A 21,907-nucleotide genomic window follows, 5' to 3' on the forward strand; every position below is an offset into this window, starting at 1 on the left:
ATGGAGAAGAGTTGTGGACACAAGAGAGCAAGAAGTGAATACAAGTGAACTCCAACTGAAATGTTCAAATGAAACAATACAACTTACAAGTATTTGGTATATATAGTATCCAAGTATTGGTCAACCATATAGTTGACGTATGGCCTACAACACCATCTCATTGTAGATATCTTTACACTCCGCCTTTGTCTCTTCCAACCTCAACTTGGGATGAATCCCCAGCCCAACCACGGGATTAGTTCCAGCTAGGGGCTATAGTTAGATACGATGGACAAGATCCTAACGTCACAAACCCCCCTACCTCGACTCCATTGAGCAGAATCTTCTATTTTTGCAATTGTTATGCACACCCCACTCCATAGCAAAGACGTATCAGAGATAAAAAATAAAAGGTGCGAAGTTGCCATCCACTGCAAAAGATCTCATCCGGAGAATCGAGGCCCCACTAGCCTCCACATGCATGCCTCCACATGCATGCTGCTTGACATGAACAATACAAAAAACATCAAGACCCAAATAGAAATGCTGCCATATATTGCATCAATGCATGCCACACAACGCCCTCCCAAACCTGGGCAAGGCACAAAGTAAAAAACACTTACCGGATACCCCCAAACTAGAGTCGTCCATGCTATCTCAATACTCACACCATACTGAAAAGTATTGAAACCCACATGTGCTATGCCTAGTATCCAACCCACATCAACAAACTCACCCCCTGCAGGGACACCGCACAACTCCACTAGTCATTAAGCCTCACTACCGTACCATGAGGTCGGCTAAACTTCTCATGAGCCACAACCTTTGAGGTCACCTCCACAAACACAGATCCCTTGGACTCATCCAGCCCATGATCTGTAACTGAAGACCCCTTAATAGGCTCCACTACCCCATCTCTGCAAGCAATAATACCCTAAGATACATCATCCAAGACATCAATGAAACCCAAGAGCAAACTAGCATCCTCCCCATCAGAAGAATGCTCATAGAAAATACTTGAAAGGCACCCATGCATGGGTATAACATCACACTGACTGCAATGCACCCAGTCCCCGTGAGAGCTTCACCCTCACTCATCCTTCTTCAAAGCATCTAAGACTCAACTCCTAATCATGCACAACTCGGTGCCCTCCTAGACACTCACCATTTCCTTCAATTCCTCATACTCAATCACATCATCAATCTCCTTTTCCTCCTCTAGTACAGATGAAGGCAACATAGCATCAACACAATCTGCAATTGAAAAAATGGGTTTGCCCATCCTTATCTTCCCTACCATATCAGAATACTCAGCCACTTTGCAATTTCCATTCTTTCTTTTCAGAAATGTACACTACATTCATCAAAAGGTATCTTTACGACATAACTTCAAAACTGTTGTAACAATGCATCCGCAAAGCACTTCACCTTAAAATATTTTAGGCTACCATCATCCGTGGAGCTAAAAGTGCATCTGCATACTTTGCCCATACTTCTCTAAACCTAAGTGCCACCTTAAAGACATTTTCCCCTTCTAACTGTTCTAGACCTTCAATCTGTTACAATAACTGAAGGGGACTCTTGCAGTAAACTGCTCAACCAAGGCACTCGACAAGGCATCCCAATAGCTCCTCACTACCAGAGGCAAAGATTTGTAGCAAGTGCATGGGCCTCAAGTAAATCACCCAAGATGTCAGCCCACTCTACTTCAGGCCATTTTATTCAAGACATATGCTTGTCGAAAAACATGTAAATACCCCCCTAGGGTGCTCTCGCGTATACCCATAGAAAATTGGCAACTCCATCAAAGGCAAGCCACAAATTGGTCACCCAGAAAACCCCAAACTATCCACAAAATATTTCAACTCAAAAACACAGTCAAACAGCCACTGCTACCTCTGTACATAGTCAAGCAGCCATTGCTACCTCTGTACACAGTCAAACACAATAACTTTGGGATGGTCCATTGACCATGCGACCGTTAGATATCTATCCAAAGCCCAAGCTGTCCACAAAATGTTTCGATGCTATAGTCTTCTCACACCCTTGTAATCACTATGGTGGTGAGAAGGGTCACTATTGGAGAAACTTCCTTGAGTAGAGCCACAAGAAGGGTATCGGTTCATCAACTGCTGCTGCAACCATGACCCTGAAGGCAAATTGGAGCTATAATCACTATAGTGAGAAGAAAACCACAAGGGGGGGGATTTTCTTTAGAAAAGAAGTCATATGGATTGTGAGACCCCGAAGTTGTAATCATAGTGGTGAGAAGGGTCTATTTTGGAGAAAGTGCCTTGAGTAGAATCACAAGAAGGGTATTGGTTCATCAGCTTCTGGCTGCAGCCTTGACAACCTCAATGTTTGTACGTGTGGAGATCATGGACATGGATAGCTCCTTCTTCTTCAAGTAGGGAGGTAGTAGGTCATACCGTTGGTGAGTCTTGATAGTGAATTGACAATCGTGCTTCTAAGCACATGATACATTCTTGAGAGCAATTCTTTTTTTTTTTTTTGGCAAAAAAGAGACTTCTATTAAGTAAGAAAGAAACTCGCTACAGCAAGCTCTGTGCGGAAATACAAAATGCTAAGCACGTAATAAAAAAGACTTCAGAAGAATGAGGTAGAAAGAAACCAAGGCTGAGGCTGAAAATGCCAACTCAACCCTGTAGAAGTCTCAGCAAGGAAGGGAGAGTCTCTTCAATCCCTGAGAAAAGTAACTCTCCTAGAGGAGGCTGCTCGAGAGGATCCCTGCATGGTCGCCCATATGGCCATTAGAGTGTGTACTGTATCTGTCCAAGTATTGGCCAAGGTCTGAGAAGGGTGAACCTGAGAACCCTCCATAGCCTCAGTGCATTTGGCTCTCCAAATGTGCCATGCTGCAATGCTAGCTAAAACCTCCCATGGAGGGTCAACCGAGGAATGAGCAGCCCTGAAGAGAGTGGCCGGAACAACCTCTAAAGAGCACGACTCCACAAGGTGTCGTCGGATGTGAAGAGCCCAAGACGAGTCATGTCTCTCAAAGAAAACCTGGGGCCCTAAAGAGTGATCCAAGCCATTGATCCCCAGGTCATATAGAAGGGGAGGCGAACAAAAGTGCTGAAAAGTCTTGCAATCCCCTTCCATATGATTCTCGCCTGTCTGCAATCCCAAAGGTAGTGCTGTACTGTCCCCGAAGCAAAAAGGCAACGAGGCCAAGTAGGGTCAGCCCCGAACCTGGATCACCAATGGTTCATTGTTATCCCACCATGAATAGAAAGCCAAAAGAAGAGAGTGATTTTCCTATTCCGGTGAGATTTCCATAGCCTCTACCAAAAATTTTTCTGCAAGTTTGCAAAAATCTGAAAATTCTCCCAATGAGGAGCTCTGGTGGGCCTCCAACCCCTACAGCTGAGCTGGAATTTTCTGGCATTACTAACCGCGTAACGAAAGAAAAGGATGCCCTTCTCTCGGTACCCTTCATCTATCCACTCCCATTCCCCAGGGTCCCACTGCAAAAACTTAATTGGGACACCTCCATAGATGCAATGTAGATCCGGGTTGATGATATTCAAACCCCCTTCTCTTGTAGGAAGAATCAAGGTCTTCCAAGCCATCCTGGCTATAACATCAGTTGTGCCATCTAGACCACTCCATAAAAAGTTTTGTACGGGCCTCTTGAGCTGAGTGATACAATCCCTAGAGTGGCACCAACAAGAGCATACAAACCATGCTGTGGCTAGAAAAACTTGGTTAACCACCACCACTCTGGATGCCAAGTCAAGTTTGGTTGAGCTCCAGAAAAGGAGCTTTCTACTGATGCTCTCCAACACCGGAGCAAACTGTTGTGAAGGAGAGATGCCCACCCCAACCTGGCAGCCCAAATATCTGACGGAGACACCCCTCTGTACCCAAGTGAAACCAATATCATTACCCCAATCCGGGGCGTCATCATCGCAAATCCAAAAACCATTGGATTTATGCCAATTAATGTGTGCACCTGCAGCCGTGCAAAATAAATCCAAGGCTGTTCGGAAGGAAGTGAGTGTCCTGGGGGAGGCATCCAAAAAAACAGCCATGTCATCTGCCAACTCACTATCTAGGAGCTCTTCTTCCTAGCAGAGAGGAAGCCTTAGCCCATAAATATCAGCTTGAGATAGATACTCATAGCTTCCGCCACAAACAGAAAAAGAAAAGGGGCAAGAGGACATCCCTGGCGGATTGATCTACAAATCTGAAATATGTCCCCTCTTACCCCCCCAATAAGCACCTAACTATGGGCTGATCTGTAGAGAGAGGATACTCCTCTAATCCATGCAATCTGAAAAACCAAAGCGAGATAGAGTACCCTCTAAAAAATCCCAGTCTACTCTATCGTAAGCTTTGTCAAAGTCCAAGAGTAGAATGGCCAACCTCTAGCGGCTCTGCATGGCCCATTCTGAGGCCTCCCAAAATGAGAAAATATTATCGAAAATACTTCTGCCATGCACAAACCCTATTTGCGTGTCATGAATCAAATCTGGAAGAAAAACCTGTAGCCGCAGACTGATGGCTTTCGCAAGAATCTTATAAAAAGTGCCCAATAGAGTGATGGGTCTCCATTGTGACACTAGATTCCTATTACCCCCCTTTGGGATGAGATGAATGAGACAATCTGTGAGTCAAGCATCTCACCAGAGTCCCACACGCCCTGCAGGGCTGATGTAATGTGATCACTAATCTGCTCCCAAAAAGTAATAAAAAAAGAAGGGGTAAGTCCATCCGAACCTAGGCACTTGCCCTTGTGAAGGGCAAGTAATGCAGTCCTGAATTTTGCATCAGTGAAAGGTGCATCAAGAGAAACATACATCTCATCCTTCACCAATACAGGGATACACTGCCAAATAACCTCTCTGGCATCATCTATGGCCTGTGTGCTCAGATCTGCAGTAAAAAGGGATGCAAAAAAATCTGAAGCTACATGCATGACGGCATCAGGATTTGACTGTAACACCCCGTCTGAGTCAACAAGCTGCGAGACACACTCTCTACTATGTCTGGGCCCATGAGTAGAGAAAAAGTGTTTGTTGACCCTGCCACCCATCTGAATCCCAAAGGATTCCCGTGCATGAAAGGCATACTCTGCTCTCTGATCCAACAATATCTGTATATGAGCGGTGGATCTGTATGCATTTCTACTGGGGTTACCATCTCAGATCATTTTCCAGTGGTGTTGCAGATTCTTGAGCCTCATCGGAGAGGACAATCTGCCAGTGTCAGGATTTCGGATGCTTTTTATGCAGAGGAGAGCCTCACGGAGGATATTTTACAGATTTGGGTTACTCACGTACAGGGTGGAGTTGCCCGCCCATCTCAGGTAGCTACAGCCTTATCCGGAATTAGTGACTATTATCATATAGTCGCTGATTTCAGGAGACGTGAGATTGGTATACGCCAGCAGTTAGCGTCCCTTCAGAGGGAAGAGCGGTCGAACACGAGAGTACACATGCCCATCCATGCACATATTGACAAATTTTATGTAGATGATTGGGCACTTGACAGGTACAAGAGTGACTGTGGCATAACATGAAAGGCATCATCAAACCAAGTGTCCCTGCCACTTGCCACTATATTGAAAGAGAGAGGCATCCTAGGCTGCCCTCTCCAAAGAATGAATTCCACCCTATCTACCTCCCTTTTTGTCTGATGGCTACTCAACCATGTCGAAATCGGCACTAATGATCCAAGAATCTGCAATGGGGGCCCAAAAGAGTAACTCCTTCCAAAATGAGACTCACTCTCCTCTGTTGTTGGGGCCATACAGATTGAGAAGACCAATCTTACGCCCTCCAATCAAAATAATGATCCATTGAGCTCTAGAGGGGGAGATAATACTATGACCAGCAACCAAGGGTAGAATAGAAGGAGAGACCGAAATGCAAGTACCACCCCTTGTGCCCATAGCAGGCGACCATAAGGTATGTCTGAAAAAAGTTTGCCACACTTAGAGCAATCACAGGCATCCAACTTGTGTTCTTGGATGAAAAGAATATCAATAGCACCTTCAATGACACCTGGATGAAGCTGATTCCGGATCAGCTGCCTACGGCAACGGCGTAGAACTCCGCCTAGGCCCTGTATGTTCCAGCTGACTATCCTCATCGACAGGAGGATGTTGGATGGAAAGGCTTACCCAACCTAGTGGAGGAGACTAGCTTCCCCTGGGCCGAAACACCCCTGCTGTGGACAGGAAACTCAACAGGTGAAAGGATCCCCACACCTGCTGAGTGGAGACCCTATCAAAAGGAATTCCAATGATCGGGACCCCTAAGGTGGAGGGTACAAACTCCTCATCATCCATGAAAGTCGCCAAATCTTCCAGTGCTGAAAAAGAGTTCTTGAAAAGCAGGTCTGGCCGAGGAGTGCGAAGAAGACCTGCACTCGTGGAAGATGAAGGAGAAGGACCTGCCAGGCCTCTATCAGCAGAATTGGAGCTGGGGGCTGAGGAGGCCTGTGGCTGGGCTAAAGAGGAATCTGGAGTCCTCATCTGTGCATACATTCCCTCGGTCGTCCTGACAATGGCAGGAACAGTCTATGGGGAAGAAGTATCGGTAGCCCCCTCATGATCAGAAACCAAAGTGACTGGGGACTGGTACTCGTGCATCTAAAGGCCCCTCCTGATATGGAACTGTAGTGTTTGGGGCTGCAGTAACATCTACCTCTGGAGTCTAGATGGCGTCTATCTGAACCGGATCAAAGGACTCCTCCTGAGGTAAGGGAGCCGCTCTGATCGCTCTCCATCGTGGTATTGGGTGTGCTGCGGACTTTGGGCGCCCTGCTGCCCCTGGTGGTCCTAAGGTGCGCGAAGCAGGGCGACCTGCTACTCTTGGTGGTCCTGGAGTGTGTGGTACAGGGCGCTGGGGAGGTGCAGTCGGGGTAGTACGTGAAGGAGCCACACCAGAAGACCTCTTGGGTCTTTTTCTCTTCCTTGGGCAATCTCTAGCAAAGTGCCTAAGGGTCCTGCAAATCCTGCACTGGTCCTGTCTACCTGCAATCTCGACTCTCTGTCGAAAGAGAGAGCCATCTGGACGCTGAAGCATGACGTGGTCATCTGAGATGTTAGGGTCAGAGACAATGACCCTAACTCGAGGCACCCCGTCCGCTCTGACAGCCTCTGCCGAGGAAGAAGGCATGCCAGGAAGGGGGGGGATCTTAGTGACCACTCCCAATGTGGCTCCGATAGGAGCAAGAAGTCGATGGTAGACCTGAGGAAGACCAGGAAATCTAATGAACAGTGATGTGACCTGACTGTCCTCCTCGACCGGGGATCGAAGGTGTAGAGCGAAAGAAAAATCCTCCTCGAACCCAAAGCCAGAAGATTAGTTTTGAGAACAAGGGCTGTGGACTCGTGGGAGTCGAAAACGAGCTGCTGATCTACATCGACTTTGGAGATGTTTTCGTGGAGCTGCTACATGATTTGTTGTGGGTTTCTGCTGTTGCGAGACTATCAGCCTCAAATTTGCTGCATATTTTTGCTTAGATTTGGAGCAACTTGGTCACCATTCTCTTGGGCATTAGTAGGCATCTTCATAGAGGAAAAGATAGCTTGCTTTTTGCTCAAAAGTAGCCCATTTTTTGCTGAAAGACAGCTCGTTTTTGCTGTTTTTGGGGCGTTTTTGTGAAGGAAACAGTTGCTTACTGTTCGACTGGTCACCCTAAAAATGACCTCATTTGGAGCCCGTTTTTGAAGAAATCCTTAAACTTTATCATATTTTAGTTTTACAACCATGGAGTCTGAACAGAAATCAAGTTCTAAGTTTCACTCTTGTAGATAGCCTGCCAGTCTATAAACTAGAATCTAGATTACAGAACTCAAGAGTCAAGAGTGTAGGCATCAACTTTAAATTTCAAACAAAACTAAAGTTCAAACTCTACTGAAATCTGAAATAAAATAGCAAGTTTATCAGCAAGATCTACAGGTGTTTGGGCATCTTCCCCCTGGTCCTCAGCCCCCTCCTCCTCCCCATCATCACTACCTATTAGAATCTGCAAAAGTGGATGAATCCTCTTCTGATGATGAGGTCTCCTACTCTTCTGGATCAACTGATATTAAAGTTGGTTCTGTTCTCCCTCCTCGTCTGTGTGCCTGAGATCGTCGTGTGTCTCCCACTCAACTGAGTGTCACACGGAGACATGCACGAGCTGAGCCAAGCTCCCCGAAGGAGTTCCTAAATGAGAGGAGTTGATCCTCCAAAGCATCTTGCAATATCGCATCCTGATATGCACGTTCAAGGAAACCTGTCCACCCTGTAGTCAACTCAGCATCATCCGATTGGTCCTCCCTCCTCCATAGAGGATGCAAAATGTGTGCTACTGCATGAATAGGCCTATGGAACCATGTCCATCTTTTTTACCACAAGGCCATAATCTCTTGCTGTCTGTAGGGTGCAAATGAAATATATTTAGGCTGCTGCAAATCTAGAATCTAGATTCTAGATTCTAAATACAAATGTAACATCATACATGCAAAGCCTTAAGGCTGCAAATAAGAAAATTAATTGCAGCCAACAGTCGATTGGAAAGTAAAGATTCCTGATTTGCATTTACCTTGTTGCATCAAGCCATGTGCACCCTTTCAATGCCTCTCCAACCTTCTTCATGAACTCATACACAAGTCCAATTGTGCATCCTTCTCTATAAACAAGTCGAAGGGTACTGAAAAGGGGCTGCACATCCCCACAATCTCCTCAGTTGCATGCCAAAAATCACCCCCATCAAACACAATGTCCTCAAAGGCATGTGCCTTTGGTTTGCTGGACTTATCCCAGCTCAACCATTCCTCACTAACTACCATGCGTCTTAAGTTAGGCTTCACCTTTATTAAGCATGACAAGACTATAAAAAGATAGGCAAAGCGGGTCTTTGAGGGCTTCAGAATCTCATAGGAGCTATGCTGCCGAAAATTTGCAAGGGCTCTATGCTTCCTTGTCAAGAAAGTCACCATGCTCCGATGCCTTGTCAACATCGAGGAAATCTAAGGAAGCTTCCCTATGTCCTCTATAAGAAGATCCAAATTGTGTGCAGCACAGGGAGTCCAAAAGATATGCGGATAGTCACTCTCGAGTAGCGCACCCATGTGCTGACAATTACTTGCATTATCTATAACCACATGTACTACATTCTGAGGCCCTACGTCCTCCTTAATGTGGTTGTAATGTACTCACCCGTATGAGATTCATTTGATGCATCTATAATTCTCAAAAACATAGTACCCACGCAAGATGATACAAGAATGTTAATGAGAGGGCGCCTCCTGGTATCTAACTACCAATCACACAAAATGGAGCACCCGTATCTACTCCAAGATGCCTTAATAGGCTACAGCTCCTTCTTAACTTGCAAGACCTCTGCTTGCTCCCGAGTGCGTAAAGTCTCTGAAGATGGAGCCCTAAATGAAGGGTCAGCCTCGGACACTGTCTGCACAAACTCTTGAAAAGCTGGAGTACGAGCAAGGTTAAAGGAAAGGTCACACTCATAAAAGAGCTTGTAAGTTGGCCAACGAGTAGATGCAAGCAAAGTTGTGACCCAACTGGCTCGTAGAGTCCCTGGCTTGAGTGGTACCCTGGATGAATTTGGAAACCTTGGAGGCTTCACAACTCACACTGGTGCCTATCTAGTGGAAGCACTAGCAAACAGAAAAAGAAGCCCCCTCTATAGGTGGTGAAAGTGGAGGAGGAGGTCCACGAGTGACAGATACGATGGGACTCCTAGAGGAGATAAGATACCCACTGTTGTTGATGTGGCCTCAACTCGTGCTCTCTTTGATGGGCCACCTGGTGTGCCTCCCAAAGAAAGAATTACATCATTTGGAACTTCCCCTGCACACAGATTGACACCCGTTCCAGAGATGCCAAGAAGATGTGCCCTCACTTGAGGTGCACTACCACGAAATGACACATCAATGTCATTGTTTGGAACCCGAAGCACCATATTGTCGCTCCACATGTACTTGCTCCCAAACAACATCCTTTCCAGAGATGCCAAGAAGATGTGCCCTCACTTGAGGTGCACTATCACGAAATGACACATCAATGCTTACATTTCCATTGTTTGGAACCCAAAGCAACATATTGTCGCTCCACATGTACTTGCATGGCCCATGTCTAAGTAATTGTCTGTTGTCCTATCCTTGCAACTCATTACAGGAGGTTATTAGAGTCCCCTCTAAGTCTTGACACTTTGACAGCTGCATACATTCAGTCCTCAAAGTAGCTAGCTAATAGCTAGCTACACCAATGAGGAATGAGCAGCCAGCTGCTTCCAATGCTCAGAGGAGCTAGCCAACTATTGGTAATTAGTAGCATGCACTAGCTGCTTGCCAACACGACGACACACTCACAGAGGTAAACTAAAGGGACCAATGCAAAAGCGACGCTTGGAGAGGCCTGGCGGTGCGAGATTCGTCGGTGCATGAACACGTTGCATGGCTGGTTGCTCTACGCAGGAGATGGCCTAGTGGAGGCTACTAAGCTTGGCTTTGCAGGTAATCCAAGAGCAGGGCTGTCACACCCTAAGCCACATTTCATTGAACATGAAACGTTTCAAAACGTATTGCACGTTTCGAAACATTTCATATTCAATGAAACGTGTTTCATTGTGACTTTGATACCAACGCTTCGAGTAGCATGAGATATGTCCTTTGATGAAATGGTTGCAATGCTTGTCGATCATGGAACGAAGGCACAAAGATGTCCATAAGGAGCAGGCATTATGTTCCAAGGGTTAAAAGCCATTCAAACCTTTCAAATGTACGTACTACAAGAAGCTTGCTCTACTCTACATCTCGGGATCAATCTGCCCTACGCCTAAGGCAAAATCACTATCTGCTAGGCCACCTTGGCTCTAGTGTTGCCCGTGCCATCCAATCCTGGAGCAGAGGAAGTTCCTCACCAGGCGCCGGAGTTTCCCCATGCAACCTCAATGAAAACACCATCACGAGGCACCTTGATGAAAACACTAGCAAGAGGAAATGTACCAGGATTTGGCTAGGAGTACCTCGTTAACCACTGGTACTCGGCTCGCTAGCGAGAGTTTGGCAAAGCTCCAATATAAGAGCTTCCACCTAACGCTCTCTAGGACTGGGTTGAATTGCTGCTCCGCCTAGATGTCGATGCCTACTTGACATGCCAAGTATCTCGCTGTCTCCCCTCTCGGCATCTAACAAAACCCAAATTAGATCCCCAATCTCGTACCTCTTGGATCTCCTCGGTGCCTGTGAAGAAACCAATTGATTTGGTCTTATACGAGCTCCGGAAGCCTCGCAATAAATGAACAGGGCCCCTGTGACCCTCTCCAGATTGACTACGGAGCTTTCCACGCAAAGCGATGTATCATTTGCGAACTCAGAGTTTAGGAGCTCCTCCTCCTGTCTGATTGGAAGCCGCATCCTTGTGAGGCCAAGTGTCTGAGATGGCATAAAAAGGGGCCAACGGGCAGCCCTGCTGCCTCACTGAGCAGGAAAGAGGAAAGGTTTCGCCTGTGTGGCCCCCAATAATCATTTGGTGTGGATAAAATTGTAAATATGTTTCTCACTTGTTGCATGCTGATGGCTAGGTGCATAGCTATGTACATAGCTAGTTGGTGGTGGCTTTGAGTTATGGACACTCTCATAAAAGACTCTACACTGATGTATATATTTTCTAGAGATGGTAGATACTTCTACGGAGACTTTTGGAAAATGATGTGAAGTGCAGTGTAGGTGCGCCAAACAATCCAGAGCATGGTATCCAGAGTGTGATGATGTTTTGTTGTGGGATGACATATGCCTTTCATGGTTGTCCTGAGTCATTTCTGTATGAGGGCATGGGCATTTTTTTTGTTGTGGTTGTCTTGTAAATCCATTGTGTCGGAATTGTGTTAACCATATGTGGCAGTCTGGGCAACTAAGCACTAAGTGTCGGTGGCATGCATTTGTGTGCACTAAGTCTATGGTTTGGGCATTAATAGCCAAGAATCAGGAGGAATGAGTTGGAGGAGACGTGGGTTGACGGCTGTGAAGGGAGTCTGGAAGAGTCGACCGTGGCTTCAGGGGAGTTCTGAATTTGGGTGTTGGGGTCTCGATTATGGATTGCGGCGAGGACCACCAGTGATGGGGGCTTCGTGAACATAGGGAAGGACCGTGGAAGCTGATCAACTTGGCTGTGGTCGGGCAAAAGAGGTTGCATGTTACGTGTGTGGTGAGCTTCTGGGAGCTGGAGGGCTACGAGACATTCGAGAGGCTGTGAGCTACAGGGAGCAGACGGGGAAGGATACGTACGTGACGGAGGGGTGAATCTCCGATCGCATGCCCTGGCGCAGATGATCTCTGGGTGCTCCGTGAGGATGAATGAAGCCACGGTGCTGGCTAGCTAGGAAGGAGGTACGTAAGGTGTGGGAGAAGGAGCTTGGGGAGTGGGGTGGCGTCGCTATTACAGGCCTGGAGGTCTTTCGGAGGGGTGGTTCTCTGAAAAAAGCTTGGTTGGAGAGGTGCAACAAAGAGGGAAGGAAGGGGATCGCGAATGCACAGGGAGAGTGGACAGTGGCCTCTGTGGGAGTTTTTTCTTTTTGCTGGCTGGGGCGTCACTAATATTCGAGCGTAGAGTACCTTGACGGGGAGCTCCGTGATGGCGGGGAGCTTCTTGTGAAGAGGGGGTCTCTTCTTTATAGAGGAGGAGGACCGGAGGTAAGAGCTGATTAGGACTCTGTGAAGTAGAGGTCGACTGTGTAGGAGGAGCTTTGAGACGTGGGAGCGACTCTGTAGGAGGTTGGTTGGCGGAAGCTATGGCCTGGGGCTTGTAGACGACGGGGGACAAGGAGTTGTGAGCATGAGTAGGAAGTTGTAAGTCTTGGTCATGGGCTTTCCTTTACTGGCGTTGCTCTCTAGTGGACTATGGCTTGGTGGAATGCTTGGGGACTTGGTTGTATCTCTACTATGGGCAAGCATCGCTACTATGCAGGCTTGGAGTATTATAGGCGACGAGAGGCCAAGGTATCCGGGTGCTCCGCGAGGAGGGAAGCTGCGAGACAACAGGATCTTCACATGAAGGTGACGGGCGACAGGTTTCTGGAGGTGGCGCCTCAACTGTAGGAAGCCGTTGATATCTTTACGTAAGGGAGTCCGTGAGCTTGTGTGCTCTCTGAGAGTAGAGAAGTTGCAAGTGCTGGGTATCTTGACGCATGGGACGTGGGTTGTTGCTTCTGGAAGGGATAGGAGGTTGACGACTAAGTGGCAGTAGCAGTTGGTTGTGGCTGTAGGATTATGGACATCGCTACTATGTGGGCTGGGAGTACCAGGCGATGGGAGAAGGGCAATATAAACCGTGAGCATGAGTGAAGCTACAAGGCTGCTATCATCACAAGAGAGAGTGCTTCGGACAACAGAGGGTTGAGCTTTGTGAGCAGAAGGATAACCGCAATGTTTGATAATGATTATGTGAAGGCATAGGTGAGCAACAGGGTGATGCAGCGAGGAAATGGCTGGCTCTTGGCAACAAAGCATGATTGTTGTAGTTGCTTTTGAAGGAACAAGAATCAAGTTGCTGTCTATGTCTCGCTTTGGGTTGTGGATTGATATCTTGAAGAGACATGAAGATTAGTCTTCATGTGGGTTGTGAAATCAAAAATCTCCTAGCAAGCTAATTTGAGTGAACTGGGTATATACTCCCAAAAGCATCAAAAAAAGGACAAGGTGAGTCCATCCTTTCTTGGGAACTTTTGGGATGGAAGGGCCTATAAGGCCTCCCACAACTTCTCGCCAGTGAAGGGTGGCTCCAACCGTCTGCTAAGGCCCTGTGAGACTACTGAGGGGACCTGCTCCCAAACCACCTCCCTAGCCAGAAGAGTGGTGGGCAAAGCCTCTCCGACTGAAAGAGCTGGCAGTAGAAGGGCCTAGTCATCTCAAGGATGTCCTAAGGGTATGTATGCATATGCCTTTGAGAGCCCCTAAGCCGTTGTAGCTAGATCCCTGCAAAACATGGTCTTGTGGTCTGGAAAAACCGTCTGGCCATCTTGTCTCCCTGTTGGACACAGATGGCCTGAGAAGAATGATAAGAAAACTCTGCTCTGCGGACCTCTAATTCCTATAGCTCCAAACGTGCACATTCCAAACGGTCCCTAAGCCATTTGAACCTCGGATCTTGCTCCCTGAGTCTCTCGATAGATGCAAGGTCTCTACAAAGGGCTCTCTCCCACTCTTGAAGAGCAACTCTCCATCTAGGGGCCCTGGCTCTGGAGCTCCTGGCTGCTCTGTTGAATCCTCCAGCCACCCATCCCTCATCGGGTCTGCTCTTGGACTGTCTCTGAGCTCTACTATCAACTGTTGTACGTCCGCCTCCTGGAAAAGATCATCTAAAATACGGACCACCTTCTGAGGAAGTCCACGAGACGGGGCTGCTCCAATTGAAGAACCACGTGAGAGTGGGGCTGCTCCAATTGAAGAACACAGGCTCGTGCCATGGATCCCTGTCGTTGATCGCAAAAATGAATTGCTCCTAGGTACTCCTCTCCCAAGCTGGCATCTTTGCAAAAGAGGCTCCTCCCTACTTATCCTCCATGAACTCTAGATTGTTGAAGTTCCATCTAACAATCCATGAGTCCACCTCTGGGAGACAATCTGTGAGCTGTCGCCAGAAAGAGAAATCAGCTCCTACACAGAGGCACATGGGCAATGGGCTTTGAACAGGTTGATTTCCAAAGGCAGATTCCACTTTGACCACATCTTCACCCTACAAGCTATCATCAAGGAGCCAAAATCAAGATCCCAGAAAGTCTACACCTACTTTGTACACTTTCGGAAGGCCTTTGACATAGTCCCATGAGCCCGCATGATCGGGAGACTGTAGGAGATGCAGATCCCATCAGACATGATCTGGGGGATCAACTTCTATGGCCTTGCATGCTGTGAGGAATTTCCTCACGTGCTTCTACATCCTCATTTAGTTGGTGCTTGAACTTCTGGCTTTTACATGAACTTTGTTGAGCAATTCTAGGAAGCCTTCTTATCCTCGTGGCTCTGAGAACTACCAAGGATGATGCAACACCTCTACCCACTCCAGGGCCTAAAGCAGTCGCAAAATTTGAAGGGGTTCCTGATTGAATGGGAGTAAGTGTGGGTGCAATAGGCACAGATGGCTGGGAGGCGATGCTGAGGCAAAAAACACTAGGGAAGACCACACTTGTGTAGAGTACATGGAAGGTGCTGAAGGTAATGAAGGCGCTACCAAAGCAAATGTAGATGGACAATACAATTAGTATCGTCTAAGGATCCTAGCCAGTAGAAACCACTCCCATCCAACATCTTGATCCACCTCTCCAATCTAACAATTTACACACCAATCTAACAGCATGGGAGATATTGGATATTCTTGTTTCAGCCCAGAGCATAATTTCAAGGCAAGAGAAGGTCATCTGTTTTGTCCTATGAAGCCCAACAAAAGGATGTACATGTAGACGCTCATTTTCTTTTGAAAAATAAGTGTATCTTACAATCTAAAGCTCGAAAATATAACTCAAAAAGAGACTATTTCTATGAAGAAGAAAATTGCACGAGAGTATATACAGCTTTTGAAAAGATTACAATTGCATAAGATAATAATATTGCACTATATTCTGAGTACTTAATTTTCAAAATGTATTTCAATTATATTCAAAACTTCCATAACTCTTGATTGACTTGAAAGCCTGCTTCATGTTCATTATAAATTTTGTAGTTATAGGAGAGAATGGTGCACCTCCAAATATGATGCCAAACCTTTGTTGATTGCTTCCAAAAGCCTATTGGCCTCCTTAAGTTTTTGTAACCTATCAACATCTTTTGCAGCTTCTAAACAAGCAGAGCTTGCAGCAGTTCTTTTCATCACATCTCTCCAAGTTTGGTCAACAGTCAGAAACTTCTGACCTTCCTCTGGCATTTGGCGCATAATGTCTTTAGAGCCAAAAATTGGCCCCAAATACTGCCAAGTTGCTTGACATTCCAACCAATTATCTAGTAGATCCTAGCATGCCCACAATAAACACACATCAACACTGAATTTTTCGGGAACGAAAAAAGTAGATAATAAAACAGCTTCAAACAAAAGCAATGCGAGTATCTTCTTCAAGTCTCCTCAAGTGTCGTTCATAAACAAGAGCTCTCGAGGAGGCATCCCCTCAATAGTTTGTACAAAATATTTCGTGAGCCTGAAATACCTGCTATCTTAGTTATGCTACCAACCAAGGTAAAAATAGAGAACCTGCATGGAGTGAATGATATCTTCTAGGGAATCTATCAATGGTTGTTCATACATCAGGTTTTCATGCATAGATTACTGGTAGCTTATCACAAAGAGGACTATACCTTAGGTTTCAATCATATAATTAAATTTTGCAAAAATTGAAATGGGACAAATATAAAGAAGGATACAATTAATACTTGCATATTCAGCATCAGGCTCCGCCATCTAGATGCCCTTTCTTCAAAAACCTTTATGAAAGGTGAAGCACACATAGATTGTATTTTCACAAGTTGATCATCAAGGATTTGCTGAATATCATCCATGCCTCCCAATATATAGGTGCCAGAGTCCTTGTATGGTAGAACAAAAAACTCAATGCCATTCCAATCTGCAGCCATTTTGTCTAAGGTTTTCTCAAATGAGTACTCTTTGCTTGCAATTGCACTCAATGCCCGTACCTGGACACATTCCATATTTCTCTTAATGTTTTCATAGTAAATTCCAGCTTAGTCAATGTTTTTTGCCAATAAATTACAATTATATATATATGTGTGTGTGTGTGTGAGAGAGAGAGAGAGAGAGAGAGCTCAAGAGCTTCAGCCCAGCCCGTGTGCTAGCTATCGTGGCCTCCCACGTCTTTTTTCGGTTCCCACGTCAGCCCTCGAGTCCAAGTGCTGCATCTGCTCTGGTTTTTTCGCCCTTTTTGGTCCTCGTTTTTTTGTTGCAAGTCCCGTCAAAACTCCCATACTGTTTCCGTACAGTTTGTACGGATTCTGTTAGGTCCTCGTACCTTGTTAGGTGTCCGTACCCTGTCAGGTGTCCAAACTGTGTCAAGCATCCGTACAGGTATTCCGTACTGTGTCATGTATCCGTACAGGTTTTCGTACTGTGTCAGTTCTTCGTACAAGTATTCCGTGCAAGTGTCCGTATAGTTTTCCGTACTGTGCCAGTTATCCGTACAGGTTCCGTGCAAGTGTCTGTACAGTTTTCCATACAAGTGTCCGTACAGGTGTTTCGTACAGGTTTTTGTACTGTCATGCTGTCCGTTCAACTTCTGCAACTGTTGTACCTGCTGTGCTTTCCTGCTTCCAAGCCTTCCACTTTCAAATGGCGGATTATTCCTATGAGAAAACCTTTCACAAAGACAAGTTGGTTTCCAACAAGAAACAAAAACAGGTGATGGATTCAGATGATTCCCCTCATGCCTCTGCTGAGGCTCGGCTTGTTTATGAGGTTATGCATGAAGGGTTCGAAGACACCCACAAGGGTTGGAAAGATCCAGTTCCCACCACTGGCATTATGGTGGAAGTGGATGATATATTTGATCCAGTTAAGGAGTATGCAAAGCATGCCATTATAATTTTCCTCCCAAGACGGATGCTGCTGCAACAGATGTGGAGACTTGGTTGACTCAAACTCTGGGTGGTTCTTATATAAAAAAAGTTCATTATGCAGTGAGGGTTTTTTTTGAGATCATCGTAGCCGATGAGGAGCACCGTCGGGTTTTGCTAGAGCACTCTCCTCTCTTCTATGGCCAGTAGATGGTCCATGTCCTGCCCTAGTCTCCCACCCGGGATTATCAGGCATTGATTCGGCATCGTTGCCCTGTTTGGGTAGAAGTTGTGGATTTTCCTCAATGCTTGTCTTCTCTTCCACCTAAAATTGCAGCTTCTCTTGGTAAGGTGGTATGTCTACCGCAACCCAATGGAAATTCGAATCGTTTCTGCATTTTGTGGGATACGGATCATCCCCACTCCAGCTTCATATTCGGTTACTATGAATAATGTTTCCATGGGGAGTGCCTTTTACAAGCTCAAGTGGGGGCTGTTTGCAATTGCTTGCTTTGAATGCAAGCAATTTGGGCACATGGCTTCACAATGCCCTTCCCAAGCTCCACCGATGCCAGTGTAAGCTGAAATGGTACAACCTTTGAATAAAAATGCAAATGCCTCTTCTGTGGTAAAAAACAAAGGGATCAAACAGTTTTTCTCTGTTCAAGACAAAGGCAAAGCCCCGGCTGTCTCAAATGGTAATGCTTCTTTTCCTGTGCCTATGTCATCTCCACCTCAAGGGAAGGGGGGGGGGGAAATTTTTGACTGATGGATGGTAAACTCCTCGCAAAGTGATCTCCCCTAGGCGACCTTTGCCTTCTCGGACTTGGAGTGGTGCATCCTCTCATGGGAAAACACCTGCTGAAAACTTTGGTGTTAGCTTGACCTGGGCTGCTGTGACTGCAAATCGGACCTTGTTTCCTGAAGAAGAAGTTGCTGCACTTTTGTCCTCTCCTCAGGCTGATGCTTCATCCCAGCGTAGAGGCCCAAACATTGAGGTGGAAATGCAGACGTAGACAGCCTGTTAGTTGTTGTACATACCTGTCTCATAACTGTAAATATGCTTAATCATCTGAAGTGTGTTACTCTCAATGTACAGGGAATCTGTGATGGTCGCAAATGGAAACTGGTCTGGATGTATATCAGGCAATTGCAGCCTGATATCATTGCTTTGCAAGAGCATAATCAGCATACATATGCTGGTCAAATAGGACATTTTGCTGGTTATGACATCTTCTATGCTGGAGAGCAGTCCTTTTCTGGTGTGGCTTTTTTGGTAAAGCACAACCTTCAACCTGTTGTGGCTCTCAATGATCGCCATGGTAGATGGATTATTGTTCAATGCCTTGTTCAAGGGAAAATTTTTGAATTTGCGTCGGTTTATGCCCCCCAATCTTCTCGTGATAGAGCTTTGATCTGGACTGCCATGCAATCTTATCTATGGCGACAACATGCCTTCATTTGTGGTGACTTTAATAATGTCTCTCAATCGGGTGACAACACCTCATGCCACACTCATATGTTGGCTTCTGAAACACATGCATGGTCAGATTTTTTGCTTCGGTTGCGCCTGGTTGATCTCTGGAAGGAATTACAGCCCATGCTTCCGGGCTATACCTTTCAGCATAATGCTCAATCTTCTTATCGGGCACGCTTGGACAGATGGTATCAGATTAATCCACAGCATTGTGATGCCTTTATTTGTCAAATTTAGGTTGATCATGCTTTCACACATTCAGATCATCCTCCTCTTTGGTTGATGCTTTCCTTACATAAATTTCCCACTGACACATTGCCTTGCCGAAGGCTTTTGCTGATTAATAATAGTTATCTGGAGCATGCTGACTTTAAAGCCTTGGTCTTTAATGCTATTCAGCCTCTCTCTCGTCAAATACACATTGGTTTGGATTATTCCTGGCAGGCTTTTGTTGCTCGGATGCAAGTAGTAATTCGAGATTATGGCAAATCCTATATGCAAGCCACAAGGGAGATTGTAGCACATGCCAAATTTACTTGTCAGAGTTTGATTGAGCTTGCTCATCTTTGCCCTTTGTCTTGAGAGGAAAGCATGCTCTTATGTCAGGCTCAATTCTCTCTTCAATCCAATGATCGCAGAAAGCTTGCTAAATGGGAAACTCGATCCAAACAACGGGCATTTTTGGATAAAGGCTGCTCTTCCAAGCAATTTTTTAAGAGTTTACACTACAAAAGACAGGCTGCCAATATCTGTCGGATCCGGTTGCCTGATGGTTCTTGGTGAACATCTCGTTCAGAGCTTGCTGATTTATGTGCGCAGCACTTCTCCACTTGTTTTGGGCATGAGGATATTCTTTCTCCTCGGGTCGTGTCTGCACGTTAGCTTCTTTTGTAGCATATTCATCCAATTTTGTCTGATGCTCAGCCTTTGGAACTTGAACATCCCTTCACTGAAAAGGAATTGTATGATGCACTGAGATCCTGTGGCAAATGGAAATCTTCAAGATGGAATGGTCTCACTGTTGAATTTTTAGATACAATAGCACAATCAGGATGCCATGTCATGTCATTACATAGTGCCACATGGGCTGACCCAAATAAGTCCATTTGGATAGCCGCTACCAAATTCTAAAGAGGCTCCTCATCAAGGGGAATCCCTTTCCTGTGAGGGGAGCTTCTGAAAAAATTCACTTGTGTGGCTGCTGCCACATCTGTCCACTGGTGCAAGGAGTGTTCCCAAGAAGCCTGCATTGAAGGAGGAGCTTTTAGGGCTCCGAGCCTGGGGCGAGATTTTGTACCACTAGCTTTCCCAAGAGGGCTCTGCTTTGCATCTTCGAATCATGATGCCTATTCCTCCTCCCTGTGACGGGGCTGAATCGCCATCTTCCATGCAACTCTGTCTATAGTGTTCCGCGTGCCAACTGATCCTGCCCAGAGGAAATTCTGCTAGCCTCCGCATCGTGCCCTCCAAAAAGGACCACTCCACCCTGTCATAAGCCTTCTCGAAATCCAAGAGAAGAATTGGGAGAGGCTGTGACTCTTCCCTGGCCCAGTCCAATGCCTCTCAAAAAGTGAAAATATTATCCACGATACACCTCTCCTGAAGAAAACCTGTCTATGTGTCGTGCATGATGTCTGGAAGGTGGGGCCGAAACCGCAAGCTCAAGACCTTGGCCAGGATCTTGTATGCGGTATCCAATTGCATGATCGGTCTCCACTGCCAAATGTCAAATCTATCTCTCCCTTCGGGGGGGGGGATCAGGCAGAGGGAGGGGCAGCTGGTGGTGGCGAAGAGGGGTCAAGAGGGGGGGCGGGACAACCTCTCTTGACATGGAGGGAGAAGCCGGGGATGCGGCTAGAGCCAGTCTCTGGGATCTGGCCTACGAGCCTGGAGTCTCCTCCTCGACCACCAGAGTGAGTCTGTCGGCCTGCAGAGCGGGGTCCCTCACACCTCTTGGGTGCTCACACCTCTGAGCCCTGCTACTACTGAGTGGCTAAATGCATGGCCGGGATCCCTTCCCTAGCAAGCTCTATTGGGGAGGGCTCCTCCTCCATGGACTGATCTCCCTGATATTGAGAGACTGCTTCACACTCAGCTTTCGCCTTCACTTTAAGGCGGGCTCTCCTTCGTCGGTTCTTCAAAGTTTTTTTGGAAGGTTTCTTCTTATGCTCCACTTTTGTCCATTTCCCATTGGAGGGCTCCACCCAAGGGGTCTAAGACTGTTGTTGCTGTGTACGCAAGTGACTCGAGCTGTCCACTTGTGGCTCTCGTTGGCGATCTTGCAAAAGGGGAATCGTCATGGACCTCAAGAACAGGTGTCTATGCTCTTTGCAACGGAGACACTAAACTGGTAATCCTGAGATCTCAATCCTTTGACATAGCTCCCCTCCCTCAAGAGTCTCGAGAAGGATCCACTCCGCAATGGACTCAGGGTCCTCTATCACTAGTCGGAGTCTAGGGACCCCCTTAGATGTCACCACTGATGCAGCTAATCGTGGAGCTCTAGTACCGTACCAAAAGCTCTGCCAATGGAAGAGAGAATGGGCCAGTACTCCCTAGGAAGTCCTGGAAAATGGAAGGGAGAATGGGCATGTACTCCCTACGAAGTCCTGGAAAATGAACCGACACTGGAAAGCGAGGCACATGGTGGGACAAGTCCATGTCCTCTACTGTAAAGCCATGGTACCATGGGAAAAGGAAAACCAGGTGCAGGCCCAAATAGATGGGTCTTTGCTTGACTAGTGCCTGGATGGTGTCGGGTAAGTGTAGCTGGAGAAGCAAGACTCCTTGTCCATGGATGGTGACCTCCTAGATGTGGTCCCCCTCTAATGCTAAACTCGCCTGTAATCGGTTGCGGATTTGGCTTCTAGAAGGGGTGAGCTCTACTATCCGGCCTACTACTACTTTGTCCATGA

General features: G+C 46.5%; 1 protein-coding gene across 1 annotated transcript in view; it reads right to left on the minus strand.

Annotated features, from left to right (window-relative positions):
• LOC147899385 (uncharacterized) overlaps positions 1 to 21,907 on the minus strand; it is a 503,340-nt gene that overhangs the window by 345,997 nt on the left and 135,436 nt on the right. Inside the window, exons 10-11 of the mRNA XM_087377716.1 lie at positions 16,382 to 16,642; positions 15,702 to 15,965 (exon numbers count right to left, since the gene is read on the minus strand). Coding sequence (XP_087233842.1) covers positions 15,702 to 15,965; positions 16,382 to 16,642 — 525 coding nt within the window. The remainder of the gene's footprint in view (positions 1 to 15,701; positions 15,966 to 16,381; positions 16,643 to 21,907) is intronic.

The sequence above is a fragment of the Dipteris shenzhenensis genome, chromosome 8 (genome assembly GCF_047967505.1).
Source record: "Dipteris shenzhenensis isolate YYH24624 ecotype China chromosome 8, Dip_SZ_1.0, whole genome shotgun sequence".
Classification (NCBI taxonomy): domain Eukaryota; kingdom Viridiplantae; phylum Streptophyta; class Polypodiopsida; order Gleicheniales; family Dipteridaceae; genus Dipteris; species Dipteris shenzhenensis.